The sequence below is a fragment of the Azolla caroliniana genome, unplaced genomic scaffold (genome assembly GCF_043228905.1).
Source record: "Azolla caroliniana isolate FFs.n. ecotype wild unplaced genomic scaffold, voAzoCaro1.0.p SCAF_13, whole genome shotgun sequence".
NCBI lineage: Eukaryota > Viridiplantae > Streptophyta > Polypodiopsida > Salviniales > Salviniaceae > Azolla > Azolla caroliniana.
In genome coordinates, this window is record NW_028230448.1 from 13958946 (window position 1) to 13972851 (window position 13906).

The window sequence follows — 13906 nt, forward strand, 5'->3', positions numbered from 1 at the left end:
CAATAAAGCTCGTCATCGCGATCAGTTTCTTGCTTTGTGGACAAGTACTCCACTTATGACCTTGAAGAATGGCAATCCTTTTTGGCACTTTCAGCCACAAGAATGGTTGTTTCCTCCACAACCCACATAGGAATCAAAACGTTGTAAATTGTTTACATATATCTTTTTGGAGAAAAAAAGAAAAGAAGAAGTGTGCATGTAATGTAAGCGCGTATGTATGCATGTATGTAATGTATATATGTAATGTGTGTATGTATGTATTCCTACATTATATAGCCCGATCATGATCCTCCCACGTTTATGTTTGTATAACACGTTCGTTTGCTTATGAACCTTATGTGTTGGTTGGATCGCCCTCTTCTTCTCTCAGCTAAATGAAACGTGTTGTTGCCATAAAGATTCATGCTCTGCTCTGCTCTGCTCCGGGCTACCTCTTGCGACATTAATACATTGTATGTGTCCCCTCAACTATGGTTCCCCTACATATTGTGTGCGTTGACATTGCGAGCTTATTGAGACAAGAGACGTTGGAGCCTAACTTGGGGTTGTTGGGGCCACCTAAGTAAAAAGTTGAGTGTTGAAAGGAAAGGGAGTGACAACCTTTGCCCCCCTCGACATTGCACTAGACTAAAGCAAGATAGCTAGACGATCCATTAGACCATATACTTAGCAACATGTTGTGGGTGGCATGGCGGGGCGTCATTCCCACATGTGCAATATTGAACATTGTGTGCAAACAAGGAGGGGTAGACGAACTCTCGCGACACTTTTATCCAAAAGCTTGTAATGTCTCAACATTGTAAGCAAAATAATAATAATAATAACTCATTGCCACTTGGTTCTTAGGACCTAACATTTTTATCTCCATGAGACGTGGCTCCATATACGTACACGGTGAGGATGGGGAGCCGCTCCCTACCCATTGAACTTCAAATGGAGAACGTTTGTTTCACTTTGATAAGTTTATGGTGTTGGGTGTGTGTGTGTGTGTGTTGTTGTTATTATTATTATACACAAGAGAAGGTGATATATTACACGACTTGTGTATGAATCCCCTATATTATGATGTTTTATCGCCAAAGGTTTGCGTTTCTACGCATGTGATTAGCACATGGTTATGATCACTCACCCTTTATGAAAACCTATCTAGCTCCACCTAATGCTTTGACATTGTTACAAAATTATCTTCCCTCTATTTCTCACTTGTTGGGTGTGTGTGTGTGTGTTGTTGTTGTTGTTATTATTATACACAAGAGAAGGTGATATATTACACGACTTGTGTATGAATCCCCTATATTATGATGTTTTATCGCCAAAGGTTTGCGTTTCTACGCATGTGATTAGCACATGGTTATGATCACTCACCCTTTATGAAAACCTATCTAGCTCCACCTAATGCTTTGACATTGTTACAAAATTATCTTCCCTCTACTTCTCACTTATGGTTTCCCTGGTGGACTAATCAAACAACTTGCTTTGAAAATCTTGTGAGTCATCACAAGTTTCCAAAAGAGTGAAAAAAAACATATATGTAGAAAATTCAAAGATGTTCCACACGAGAGTTTTCTTTTGCTAGCTACAACATTGTGAAAGTTGGGCCAGTGTCTACATTGGATGCATCACAATGACTTTATCCACCCTATAACTCTATGACAAAAAAAGCCTACCTACCACTATTTTCCATTCCAATCTACTGTTGCCAATTTCATTATGCAAAACATCACATACGTTTGTGTATGTGAACATAGCCACAATTTTCCCATGCTCAATTCATTGTCAAAGGCACAATAGTTAAACATTGAGTCCATTCTTTTCCAATGTTTTCCGTAGAATTAAGATATTGCAAAACATGTGAGGGTCCACGTTTCGATGCATGATGATAATTTTCTTTAGAATGAACACTTAAATATATCTAATCAACACAAATGCAACTACATCCTCATTTCTCACGGGGCCACTAGTTTATACAAGTGCTTTTTGATCAAGCAAAGCACTAGCTTTGCCGCGTGATGGAGAACAAAAAATCGACTTGCCACTAATCATGATTCGGCTCACCCAAGACAAGCTTGTTTAACGATTTAAAGTTGATGTTTACTTGAATATTAAACACTTATCAATTTTAACTTTCGATGTATTCTTTGTACTGAATGCATCCTTAGTCTTTAATATAAAAGGAAAGGCCATCCGTTTTAAAAAATATTGGACTATGACCCTCGTAGTTGTAGCCTTTATGGTACAAAGACATTAGTATGACTCGTGAAAGTACTTGTGAGAAATGCAAGTGGAAACGTGTTTAGGAGTCATGAATGTGATAAACGTTTACCTATAGCCAAAATGGTCAAATGTGTAGTATAAGGGAAACCAAATAATGTGAATGCAAATACGTTGGAATAGAATAACTATTGAGTAATGGAATGAAATTATAAAGCAAACAATCGTAAAGACAATGACTATGTAGAATGGATTGTACACCTATGTACGTTGACTGATTCGAGGACTCCGTTTCATACATGGATGCATGCATTCTCAACCTGCGCAAAGTGGTGAGAACCTACGAAAAATCACCCCTGTCCCTCATACTCTATTAATAACACGAGACGGTAGAATTTAAACAAAGTGCGGGGCATATTTTGTATGGAGAACTCATAGATCGTATATATGTATACACAAACCCTATGCCCAATCACTACCAAACGATTACAAATGGTGATGTATTAAATTGGGTCAATTACGCCTCAACAACAACAATTCTAAATAAAATAATTATTATTATAAATTCATTTTGATTTTCATCTTTTTTATGAAGTTGGATTGGATTGTAGCTACAATGTAGAAAATAAACATTTGTTTATTTTAAATCACCTACAAACTACATTATCTATAAAAAAAATTTATTAAAACAAGAGGGATGGATAACCTAATTGAAATTGAGAAGAGAATTGAAAGCCATGAAGAAACGTACATATAAGAGACTCTCTACTTGATTTTCAAGGCATCATCTCTTAACTCCGTATGTCTTGTAGACATTAATTATTGTAGCTACTCACATCTCGATTAATCACTATAGTTAATCATATCATTAAGACATTATATAAACCACTTATCATTCAATTAGTGCATATACATACACCTAAACAATGCACGCTGTAAAAAGATTAAAACATGAATCAATTGAATGCATGTTTTAATAAATCTTAAATGGCTATAATATATTTGTATGCTCTAAATTAAATTGCATATTATATACACAATGCTTGCATTAGATATTTGTTTCTAACTACATTTAAAATAGGGATTAATTAACCATACGCATTTCGTATATTATTCTTAAATCAATGCATGTAGGATTTAATTGTTTGATTCATTTCTCGTATTTTTTTATAATGTTCACGGATAGGATTACCATGTATGCATGTGTACCTTATTTATTATACCAAACGAAGCGTTAGGTTAAGAAACATGACAAGTATTGCCATGAAATACAAAAGAAGTGACAAAGACTTTGCACTTTGTCTTTGCGGCATAAAATGGGACCTAATCCACCCAATTTTTTGGGTTCATTGACGTGAATGTAACATATTTTGGTTGCGTGATGGGCAAAGTGGATGGCATGAAATGGTCGTCCCATCAATGTAAAGTGACCAAAACCATAAAATATTGGTTAGGTTTTATCTAGCATGCATGATAGGACGATGATAAACTAGCATGATTATCTCATGGTATTATGTAATTGTAGAGTAATATATTCTTAGATTGTTTGTATGTTAGAGAAAACAATCAACGTCCTTATCATTTGTATAGTTGTTGTGAAAACCAAATTTCTTAAGTTAGTACAAGTGTTACGCAATTAAGATTCCCTTTTAATGATCATACACTTAAGATGTCTATATGTCATCTTGAGGGTATGCGATACAAAGTCGACAAGCTTAGAGACCCATTAGAAAAGGAAGAAAGAAAGATATATTAACTAAGGCCAAAATTGGCCCATGAGACAATTGGTTTGCAACAAAATGGGTATTTATCCAATCATCATAACTAAAATAAAATAAAGTAAAAATAGAACTTAAACTAAAAGAGTTATAGTAGTGTACAAAATGTGGTATACTCGATAAAAGGAAGTGACTTTGCACTAAGCCTAATTTCATATCCACCCAAGCCTCTCAAAAAGACGTGGGAGGTCAAAGTGTTTTGATGTGGGTGTGACCCATGGTCTCAGTGTATAGAGTGCCCCAACCATGGCTTCTAGGTAGTGTAGCTCACGTTCCCTTATTTCCTTTATTGCTTCTACACCACGTCGAGTTGCTTTGAAACTCGGCATTCGAGGGTGTTTGGTTCTTCTTTGGTTTTCTGCTTCATTAAGGAAAAGGCCGAGTGGTGTAGGTGTGTCAACATTCGTTGTCTCCCCCTATTCTTGGAAAACTTCATTTCTTACATGTTGGTGAACATTAGCAACATTATTGTCAACATTTTGTAACTTATTCTCTCTGTATTGTTTTAGCTCTAGGATGTATCTGCCTAATTTCTTTATATCTAGAGTATCTAATAGTTTGGGGAGGGTAGGAGAGGAAACAAGTATGTCTTGATAATTTGCCCTTATCTCGTTGTAGGTGGGACACTTGCATGTAAAATGGTACTCATCCTCTATCTCTATGTGGCATAACCTACATATCCTTTCCCCCATAGGGACTCCATTAGTACGACCATTCTCAATCTCAAGTTGGTGAGATGATATTCTAAGTTGTCCAATGGCAACCCTTAGTGCATGTGGTAAGAATACATCTAGATATTTTGGATGTGTAATAAAACCTAACTCAGAGAAGTGCATGAAGTGTTCCTTATAGTACAACATCTTTGAGAGAAGAGGATGATGAAGCAAGTAGTATTCTATGATAGATTATGGGCTGAAGACAAAAGTAGAATTAAGATATCCAAAAAGACCGACTTTGTATTAACGACGAAGAGATTAATAATGCGACATTTAGCCATGGAACACTCTTGCAAAAGCTTCGAAGTACGTAGGTTGTAGACATAGAGCAATTGCTAAGAGATGTCGAGAGGGCAACATGAAAACAATATAATTATCCTACCATGCTATATCCAACATACAAATGTAGTTGTGAATGATGGCAATATACAAACGATACACTTTCGATGCAATATGTGTCGAGTCTTAGGCACGATAGATGAATGTGCACATGTCTCATCAACCATTGATCCTTTGGCATTTATGATTTCCAAGCTAGAGGAGTCACAAAGTTACCACCACAAAAGGGATGAATTAGCTTGTGGGATGTCCGCACGAGCACACTAAAAAAACAAAAACGGCTAAGCTTTTCATATCCTTCCGATTATCAGCTCTTCATAACTTTGAGAAGCAAAAGTTGGCGAATGTTGTTTGTTGGATGGTTCTGTCCACGAGACGGGGAAACACTACGAGCTGGGTAGTTCAGGCCAACCAACCGACAACATGCTATAGGATGGGGCTAGTTTTCACCTCCCTACTGAATGATGATAGGTGCCACAACATGGAATGACCAGGTATTGTCGTGACCCTCAATGTGATGGTGGTGCTTCTGATCGGAAGCGAGTCCGATTTCCAGCTATTATTCTCCTTGAAATTCTCGACGGTTAAATTCTTATTCCAAGAGAAAGCATTGAAGAAGTGTGAGTGCCTTAGCTGAAAATTGATGCAATATTTCCATGACTATCTGAGGTCCAAGGTTCGAAACCCTCAAAGTAAGCAGAATAGAATCATCACCATGACCACGGAAAATTGATGCAAATATTTCCACTATTGGAGGTCCAAGGTTCGAACCCTGAATTAAACAGAATCATCGCCATCACTACCACCATAATCGTGTTTTCGTTTCTCTCCGATTCTAACAGGTATAATGCCTATAAACACATTCCCCCCCCCCCCAAAAAAAAAAAAGTAAATTAGTTTTTTTTCTTCATCTCCGCCCTCCCTTTTTATTTGACATGTCTGCACTCCCACTGTGTTGGTTTTGTTGCTGTTTGATGAGATTTTCTTTTACACCATTCGAAATCAGTTTGCAGGATTGATGGGTTTCATTGAAAATGGAAGAATCCAGGGTCTTATACCTGAAAAGACACTATTTGCAGTGAACTATCCTGGATATCCTTCTTCTCTCGATAGAGCTGTCGAGACATTGGGAGGCCAAGAAGCCATCTCGAAGGTTTGAATACTACATTCTCCATTATTCAATGAATTAGTCTGGGAAAATAGAGGTTGTTCAGGGATACCTACAGTATCATGTTGATATGAATTAGTATGGAAAAAAAAACAAGGGTATCATGTTGAGCTTTTAATAATCATTCAAGTGCCTTTTTCACAAACACAGATGCATACATTTTCATGTATCTTAACCACACTTATATGCCTGTGTCGGGAAAAAGGTGCTCACATTCACTAAAACATGGGTTAAATTTTGAGCTTCTTGACTGGAAATGTTTGGAAAGGGAAGGAAATCTGGTATTAAAATTTGTGGTGTTTTCTTTGGCATTCCATGTTATCTCCATAAACTAAAAGATGAAATCTATATCAAACTGTGTGGGAAAACATCAGTGTGCAACTCAAAGTAAACTGTGAGATCAGCCTTGTGATAATATCCTGTTATAAATCTGAAAAATTCGGATGTGAATAACCCAATGTTATTTACTAATGTAATTCGTTGTAGGCACGGTCATCTGAATCAAACTATCTAGAGCTCAGGTTTCGTCCTGAAGATCCCTTTGCTCATCCAGTCTTTGGAGAGCTCCGTGGTATATCAGGATTAGTTCTTGAACTCTCTAGGGATAAAGAGAATGAGAATTCAAGCCAAGAGGTCAGGGCTGACATTATTGCTAGAGTTGATCAATGTTATGAATTTAGTGGTCAGTTTCGAACCATCAGTTTCAGCTATCAAATGTCAATGCAAATCATTGATGAATTCATATTTAAAAAATTCATATCTGTAATGGTCCTTGAATAGTGTCAATTTCAGGAATGGCAGATTATCAATATGTTGCACCCATTCATGTGAAGCTTGAAAAGGGGAGGAAACGTCAGCGAATGCAGAGTCTTCATACTGGTCAGTTGTGGAAGTATTTCTATATAAGACACCTAGTCTCTAAAGGCTTTCCATATAATATAAACTTTTTGCAGAAAAGAACGCTTAAATGAGACCTTTTTGTCTAAAATAGACAATCATGATCTTGAAAGATGCTAATTTGAGAAGAAAGATTTAGTTATTCTTTTAATGGAACAATGTTTAAATTGGTGCTCCTGATTCAGATCCTGGGGGGTTTATGGATGTGGAGCAAGAGGAGATATTGTTACTTCCACCACCTTTATTCTCTGTAAAGGACATGCCTGAAGAACTTGTGTAAGTTTTGAAAGCCAGAATATGCTTCACATTATTGAAAAATAAGGCAACAATGTCGATAATGTAGTATAGAGCAAGGTAAGAGTGATGCTAAGGATTGTGCTTTTATTATAAATGTGTCGCAATTTTTTGTGGTTATCCTTTCCCTCACTTCCTCTTCATCCCTTACCTTGATGCTTGGCCGTTAGCTGTTTCGTGCTGAAAGCATCATGTCGTTTTATATATTTAGTTAAAAAATCGTTCAACAAATAAAACATTGGTTCTTGCAGTTTGCAACCATCTGATGTCTCAAGAGCATGTCATCGCCAAGCATTGCTTACTCAACAACCTTGGGAAATACAAGATTCTCAAGTATAAACTTCTATCTATTTAGAAATCATTTTATCATTTAACCAACAATTGTATTGTGTAAGCATTTTATCGAGAATTGAGTATCTTCTATCATCTAGTTTCCTGATAAATGCATAAATGAATAAGTGTAGTTTCTCTGATGAATTTGTTAAATATATCTCATCACCGTTGACAATGTCCTTACTCCGGAATAAGTTTCCCACAAGAATAAAAAGTTCTGTCATGACCTTTATGATTAGCAATCTATTGAAAATGTGAGATTAATTAAGTGTCTTTATAAATACATAGAAGATGAAAGCTGATCATTAATCAACTGGCCTCAGGAGTTTTAGTGTAACTCCTAATCCACGTCAATGCTCAAATCTAGGAGTGATTTGAAGCTGAAGTGTCTATAAAACACTTTATGCATGCTATAAAAGCATCAAAGCATCAATTTGATCAGGATTATATCATCATCCAACACCATAGACATACTGCAATTCCAACTGACAAATTAATTTGTGTGCAGACGGAGATTGTTCCTTGTTTCAACCTCGACTTCAAGATTAAAGATATCCAAAAAGTCTCAAATGGACAAGATTATGCGTTGTTTGCTTCTAATGGAAGTTGATTTATTATATATATATATATATATATACACACACATACATATATACATACATACATATATATATATATATATATATATATATATATATAGATATATATTTGGTTGGATACAGTCAAGGATGGAAGTTAATTTATTATATATATATATATATATATATTTGGTTTGATACAATCTATTGTTCAACCTTTACATAAGCTCACAGATACCCCCCAAGATAGACTGGGAAAACCGTCTTGATAAGAATTCTAGTGAATGGCACACACAATCAACTCTTTCAAACCTGTTTGAAGAGAGACCAATATGGGCAAAATCTACAATCAATGACCGGTTGATAGGAAAGGGGATTTGTATCACAGATGTGCAGTTACGAAGGTATATGTTTTTACACTTAAAAATTTATTTCTCTAAGCATTGGGGCTAATCTATGCAGAATTGTATTTCAGGTTTTTATTCAGGTTATCATATTACTTTGCCTATGGTCCTTTTCGAACATTATGGATAAGAAATGGATATGACCCTCGGAAAGATCCAGAATCAAGGATGTAAGTAATTTATGTGATATTTTTGTACATCCTCTACTAGCCCTTCCTTGCGTACCTTACATGTAAACTCAGGGGAGAAGGGGAAGGAGAGGTGGCCATCAGAATTTTCTTGGCATATGCATTGGATGCATGCAATTCTTTTTCTTTGCCTTTTCTCTCTTTTAGGAATTTTATTTGTGTTGCTCACTCATTCACGGAGGTATCCTCATTGTCACATTTTGCTTGGAGAGATATAAATGTTGATAAATATGTTCTATTCTGGAACCATACCATACACATTGCACATCTACCTTAGAATGTGTCGTATCCAGATTATTTGTGCTGTTGAATCATAATATCCAAGGATCTATTCTGGATTAAAGGTAGGTGCCTAAATATTTTTATCATGTACAGTGAAAGAACTACCTTGCATTTAGCATTTACTATACTTGCTCAAAAATGTTGCAATGGTTGGAATGTATAAGATATGTAACCTTCTACAAGAAAAGCTATTAGATTAGGTCTCTACGTAAAGGTTATGAATGGATGCCCTTGTGTCATATATTATTTATCTTTTGTGAATATATTTTTCTGATTTGGAATGATAGGTTTCAAATGGTTGACTTTCGTGTGCCCAAATCTGTGAGAAAGGAAGCCCAAGCATATTTGATTGAGAAGGGAGAGGCAGCGTGAGTATTTTCAAAATCTATCTTCATTAGATCATGAGCTTAAAAAGGGTCACAAATATTATTGAAGTCAAGAATGTTACTTGAAAATATAAATGGATAGAAACAATAATGCAAGCTAATATTCTTCTACAGTATGTAAATATCCTGCCTTTTTGTTTACTTACATTTTGGAATGCAATCATTTTCTTGCTCCACTACTATACTGTCAAAGTTGATTAATTCTTACATTGCTATTACTTTAGTGCAACCTTTAAGTAAATTACTTTCTCATCTACTAAAAGTCCATCTCACATTATTGTTGACACTATAGCCACCTTTTTTATGATAATAATAATATGACTGAGTTCATATGGGTAAGTGTGAGCTTCATATTACAACAATTTGGGGACTAGCATTGCATGTGTCCCCTGTGTAGAGCCCTATGGCCAAGAGTCAAGCAAATGTGAAATGTGAACATTGTTTCTGTGGCAAGTGAACAGTCAATAATGGAAGCCGATGAGCTTCCATCTTGTAGCTTATATAAAGGCATCCCTCTACGTCATAATCTCATTGTTCACTTTCTTGCCAATCTTCTCATGAAAGGCTCTAAGGTATACCCCCAAGTTCACATTGATACTAATGGAAACTTCTAAAGGATCAATGGTTTGTTAAAGGTAGCGATTTCTTCCCTAGATCATTTTCGTCACAAACTTGAGACAATTAGCTTAACCATGTATTGTGTCCAAATTCAATCTTAGCCTGATTATTGAGAGAATGATATGGTTGAGGCGAAGTTGTGATGAAGAATGGAGGTTGCAACATTGGTGGATTAAGTGGCAAGGGATTGGACTAATAATGGAGCAATGTTTAGGTAGGAGAAGGAGCAATAAGTGAATCAGGGAGTTAAGTAGATGCTATAATGACGATTATAATAATATCAAATGTGGGCTTCAGCATTTTCTACTCTTGATTTCCGTTCTTGAATTTTTAATGATAAATTTTCATAGTTTTTCTTCTTCAAAGGTTAATTAACTATATTGGTGAACTAATGGCTAATTACAGCACGCCACACCTCTCTATAGCTTACTTGCCACCATGCTTATCCCGTTGGCGTTCTAGAAATCATAGCTTAACTTGTGAAAATTTTAAGCATTCCCATTTTTCTTGTGCAGGGCATCCATCACTTGGAGTGATATTTGCTGTTTTAAGGAAGCTCCATTAAAAAAGTTTTCGTATTTGCAATTGTATGATCTTGATGATGAGTACATCCAAAGTCAGATCAGAATGCCTGCAGAGCAATCTACATGCAATGTAAGAGAGATTATCCTAATAATTGTCTCTTGACTAAAGGTTCAAATTTTGGGTACTTGATGACATAAGTTGATCTTTGAGATATGTTTCTTGGCCTGGAAACCAAACCAAACCGAGCATTTATTCATAACAAAACAAAACAAAACGAAACCGTTTAAGAACTACCAACCTAGTTAAACCAAATTGCTTAAGTAAAAGTGAAACCAAATGGAACCATTAAATCACAAATCTAAACCAAATCATTCAAGTCAATTAATTAATCCATCGATTTAATTAAACCATTGGAAAATAAAAAAAGTAAAGTAAAAAACTGATAAACCGAGTTTTAGAACCAACGCAGACTGAAACCAAACTGTTTGATGATATTTAAAAACCAAACCAAACCGTTTAATATTCCAATCAGTAAACCATTCAACCATGGCTTAACAGTTTGATTGGGTTTGAGTCGAACCAAGGCCCATAGCTACGTTGAGAGAACCTTAATGTCAAATCTAATTATGTAGAGAATATGTGTGAAAGTCATTGAGCTTCACAAGGCTTGATTGATCAGCCAATGGAAGAGGGTATTTTCTTGGGTTGAATCTCTCCTACAGTCTGCCAAAAAAAAGGAAAGGAAATTTTGACTTTGACTGAAATCACATGTCTATGTTTTGGTGGGCTTCTGATTCTAGTTATCAACATTAGCAGTATGCATAACCAATAGCTTCATCAAAAGCAGCAGATTTGAAAGCATAACATTGGAAGCCCCAATACAGCTCCTTGTTGAATGTGATCAACAAGATCGCATGCAAGAGGTGCTATTGATGAGGAGTTATATTTTCTTTAAATATCGATTTTTTGCAATAATTCTTAAGGTCATTTTACTAACATGAAGGATGTATTGAAGTCTATAGAACTGAGTTTATTATAGAACATTCCTTTGTTGGAAACAAATATCACATTCTTATATGTAAGATTTCGTATGTTACCTAATTCTTAGAAGTAATCAACCTAATGTATATTTTGATTGATTCTGTCAAAACATGTCTACATCAAAAAGAGGTTCATTTTATAGTCTGTTGCAAATAGGAATATACTGGGTGGTTTAGCCGTGCAACAATTATCAGGTTACGACATCATATAAGAGTACGTTTTCTCAGTCTGATACCAGGAGATACGGCAAAAGAACTTGAGCAGATGGAATCCAGAAAATTAGCCATACTGAAACGTCTAGCCATGATTCCAAGTAATCTTCCCAAAGCAAAAGCCGATGATGGTATGCTCAATACAATACCAACTGGAAGTGAATGCTCCCCAATAAGAGTCTAATGTTCAAATCCACCTTAATGATAATGAAAGTGTTTACTGCTTAGGTAACAGTGAATTACCACAAGAGGATGAATTACTTGCTGCCAATGTTGTTGGGATTGTTCCATCTGGAGCCGATCTACAAAATATGAATTTCATTGATAATGAAGAAGAGGATGAGGAGGAAGAAGAAGAGGAAGAGGAAGATGAATATCAGCCATTTGAGGTAAATTTCACATGTTTTTTGTTCTCTATCTCTGTTTCCATAAAAATGATACGTCTATGCTGGATGGAAACAATATAAATTTCTTTATAGATAATGCTGAACCCTAAATATAATACTCAAATCTTAAATATTTGCAGGAACTGCATTTTCAGAACAGTACAGACAGCTGTATCCTTTTCTATTGCTATGCATCAAAATCATAGATTACAAATTGGGTTCAGATTAAACGTCATATGTGATTGATGTGTACATACTATTTTCATGTAGTAGACCAAAAGTTGTATCATCCTGTCTAAAAGTTGTTGGTGCAACCTGATCTTGAAGTGTCATGGATATGAACACTTCTGTGCATGTACCGTCTGTCTGTGTAGCTGGTGGATTTATGCCCCAATAATTATCATAGATCCTGCTTTGGATTGGGAGTGCGTGTGTATATGATGTATTGTTGTGTCTATAAGTTGTAGGCTTGATGTGACTTGTCTAAATATGTCATAGCATCCTGTCTAAAAGTTGTTGGCGCAACCTGATCTTGATGCATCATGGATATGAACACTGATGTGCCTGTACTGTCTGTGTAGCTGGTGGATTTATACCCATGGTCATCATAGATCCTGCTTTGGATTGGGAGTGCGTGTGAAAATGTGATGTATTGTTGTGTCTATAACCTGTAGGAGATGTGACCTTTGATGTGTCAAGAATGGGAACATGTATGTGGATAGTGTCTTTGTGTAGTTGTGGCCTTAATGGTATGTGTGCTTTTATGTGATGTAGTGTTCTCCTCTGAAGTGGTGGACTCCATCCTCGATCTAGTGGCATCATGGATAGGAACATCATATGTGCACATAATGTCTGCTTGTAGTTGTGCCATAAAGCCTTATGAACGACCATTAGGACTAGGTGGGAAATAAATCCCAGTTACGTAGGGGGTGTGTACTTGTATGTAATGTAACATTTCTGTCAAGAAGTCATGGGGTTAATGTGCACCCCATGATCAACTACTGAACTAGGGAACCAGATCCCACTTTCTCAGTATGGTGCTCATAAATATATGTGATGTAGCATTGAAGGGTATTATCTATCATGTATGCATTTGATAAATCTGTCAACAATGTTGAATCTTTGATTGCATTTTAGATATGGATTCATTCGACAACATTCCGAAGAACTATCTGCAAGAGCTTTTAGAGAAGTTTCCTTTGAATAAAGGTGAGAATTTAGAGAGTATGAGAGACGTTGATCTCAGTGATGTAGAGACAGGTTATCCTATCTTTGAGCAAGATGATGAGGATGATGATGATGATGAAGATGATTAATTGCTTTTTGTGGAGTAGGGAAGTTCAGAAAAAAGAAGAAGACAGATATAGTTACGATGTCTGAAGGCAAAGAGGTTATTGACTTGTAATATGACAAGTCTCTTATCTTGTAGGCACATTGTGGTCACACAATTTCATGAATCCACTCATGTAGGTGTTGGCCATGAGCATGGATATGAAGACCATATGTTTGTAATTTTTTACATAAACAAAGAAATAAATGAGTTGATTGGA

The 13906-nt window shown here is 36.0% G+C and overlaps 1 protein-coding gene across 5 annotated transcripts; it reads left to right on the plus strand.

The window, feature by feature from the left end:
• The first annotated feature begins 5769 nt into the window (after window positions 1-5769).
• LOC147856224 (uncharacterized) lies at window positions 5770-13906 on the plus strand. Of its 5 annotated transcripts, XM_087329377.1 has the most exons (15): window positions 5770-5886; window positions 6058-6197; window positions 6699-6894; window positions 7005-7091; window positions 7295-7385; window positions 7655-7736; window positions 8245-8287; window positions 8547-8718; window positions 8790-8888; window positions 9476-9556; window positions 10708-10846; window positions 11915-12101; window positions 12199-12359; window positions 12497-12527; window positions 13494-13906. In XM_087329377.1, exons 2-15 carry the CDS (start codon window positions 6063-6065, stop codon window positions 13670-13672), a joined length of 1683 nt encoding a protein of 560 aa, XP_087185503.1. In that variant the 5' UTR covers window positions 5770-5886; window positions 6058-6062; the 3' UTR covers window positions 13673-13906. The 5 variants fall into 5 exon arrangements, 3 of the variants coding, with proteins under 3 accessions (XP_087185503.1, XP_087185504.1, XP_087185505.1); XR_015530695.1 differs by lacking the exon at window positions 5770-5886 and having other exon boundaries at window positions 5946-6197; window positions 12206-12359; window positions 13494-13602; XR_015530696.1 differs by lacking the exons at window positions 5770-5886; window positions 12497-12527 and having other exon boundaries at window positions 5946-6197; window positions 12206-12359; window positions 13494-13633.

Excerpts from the sequence above, each read along its gene's own strand:
- LOC147856224 (XM_087329377.1), top strand. The coding sequence starts at position 6,063 with ATGGGTTTCATTGAAAATGGAAGAATCCAGGGTCTTATACCTGAAAAG. Across the intron at positions 7,386-7,654 it reads GACATGCCTGAAGAACTTGT|TTTGCAACCATCTGATGTCT; the intron begins GTAAGTTTTGAA and ends TGGTTCTTGCAG. Across the intron at positions 10,847-11,914 it reads CAGAGCAATCTACATGCAAT|GAATATACTGGGTGGTTTAG; the intron begins GTAAGAGAGATT and ends TGTTGCAAATAG.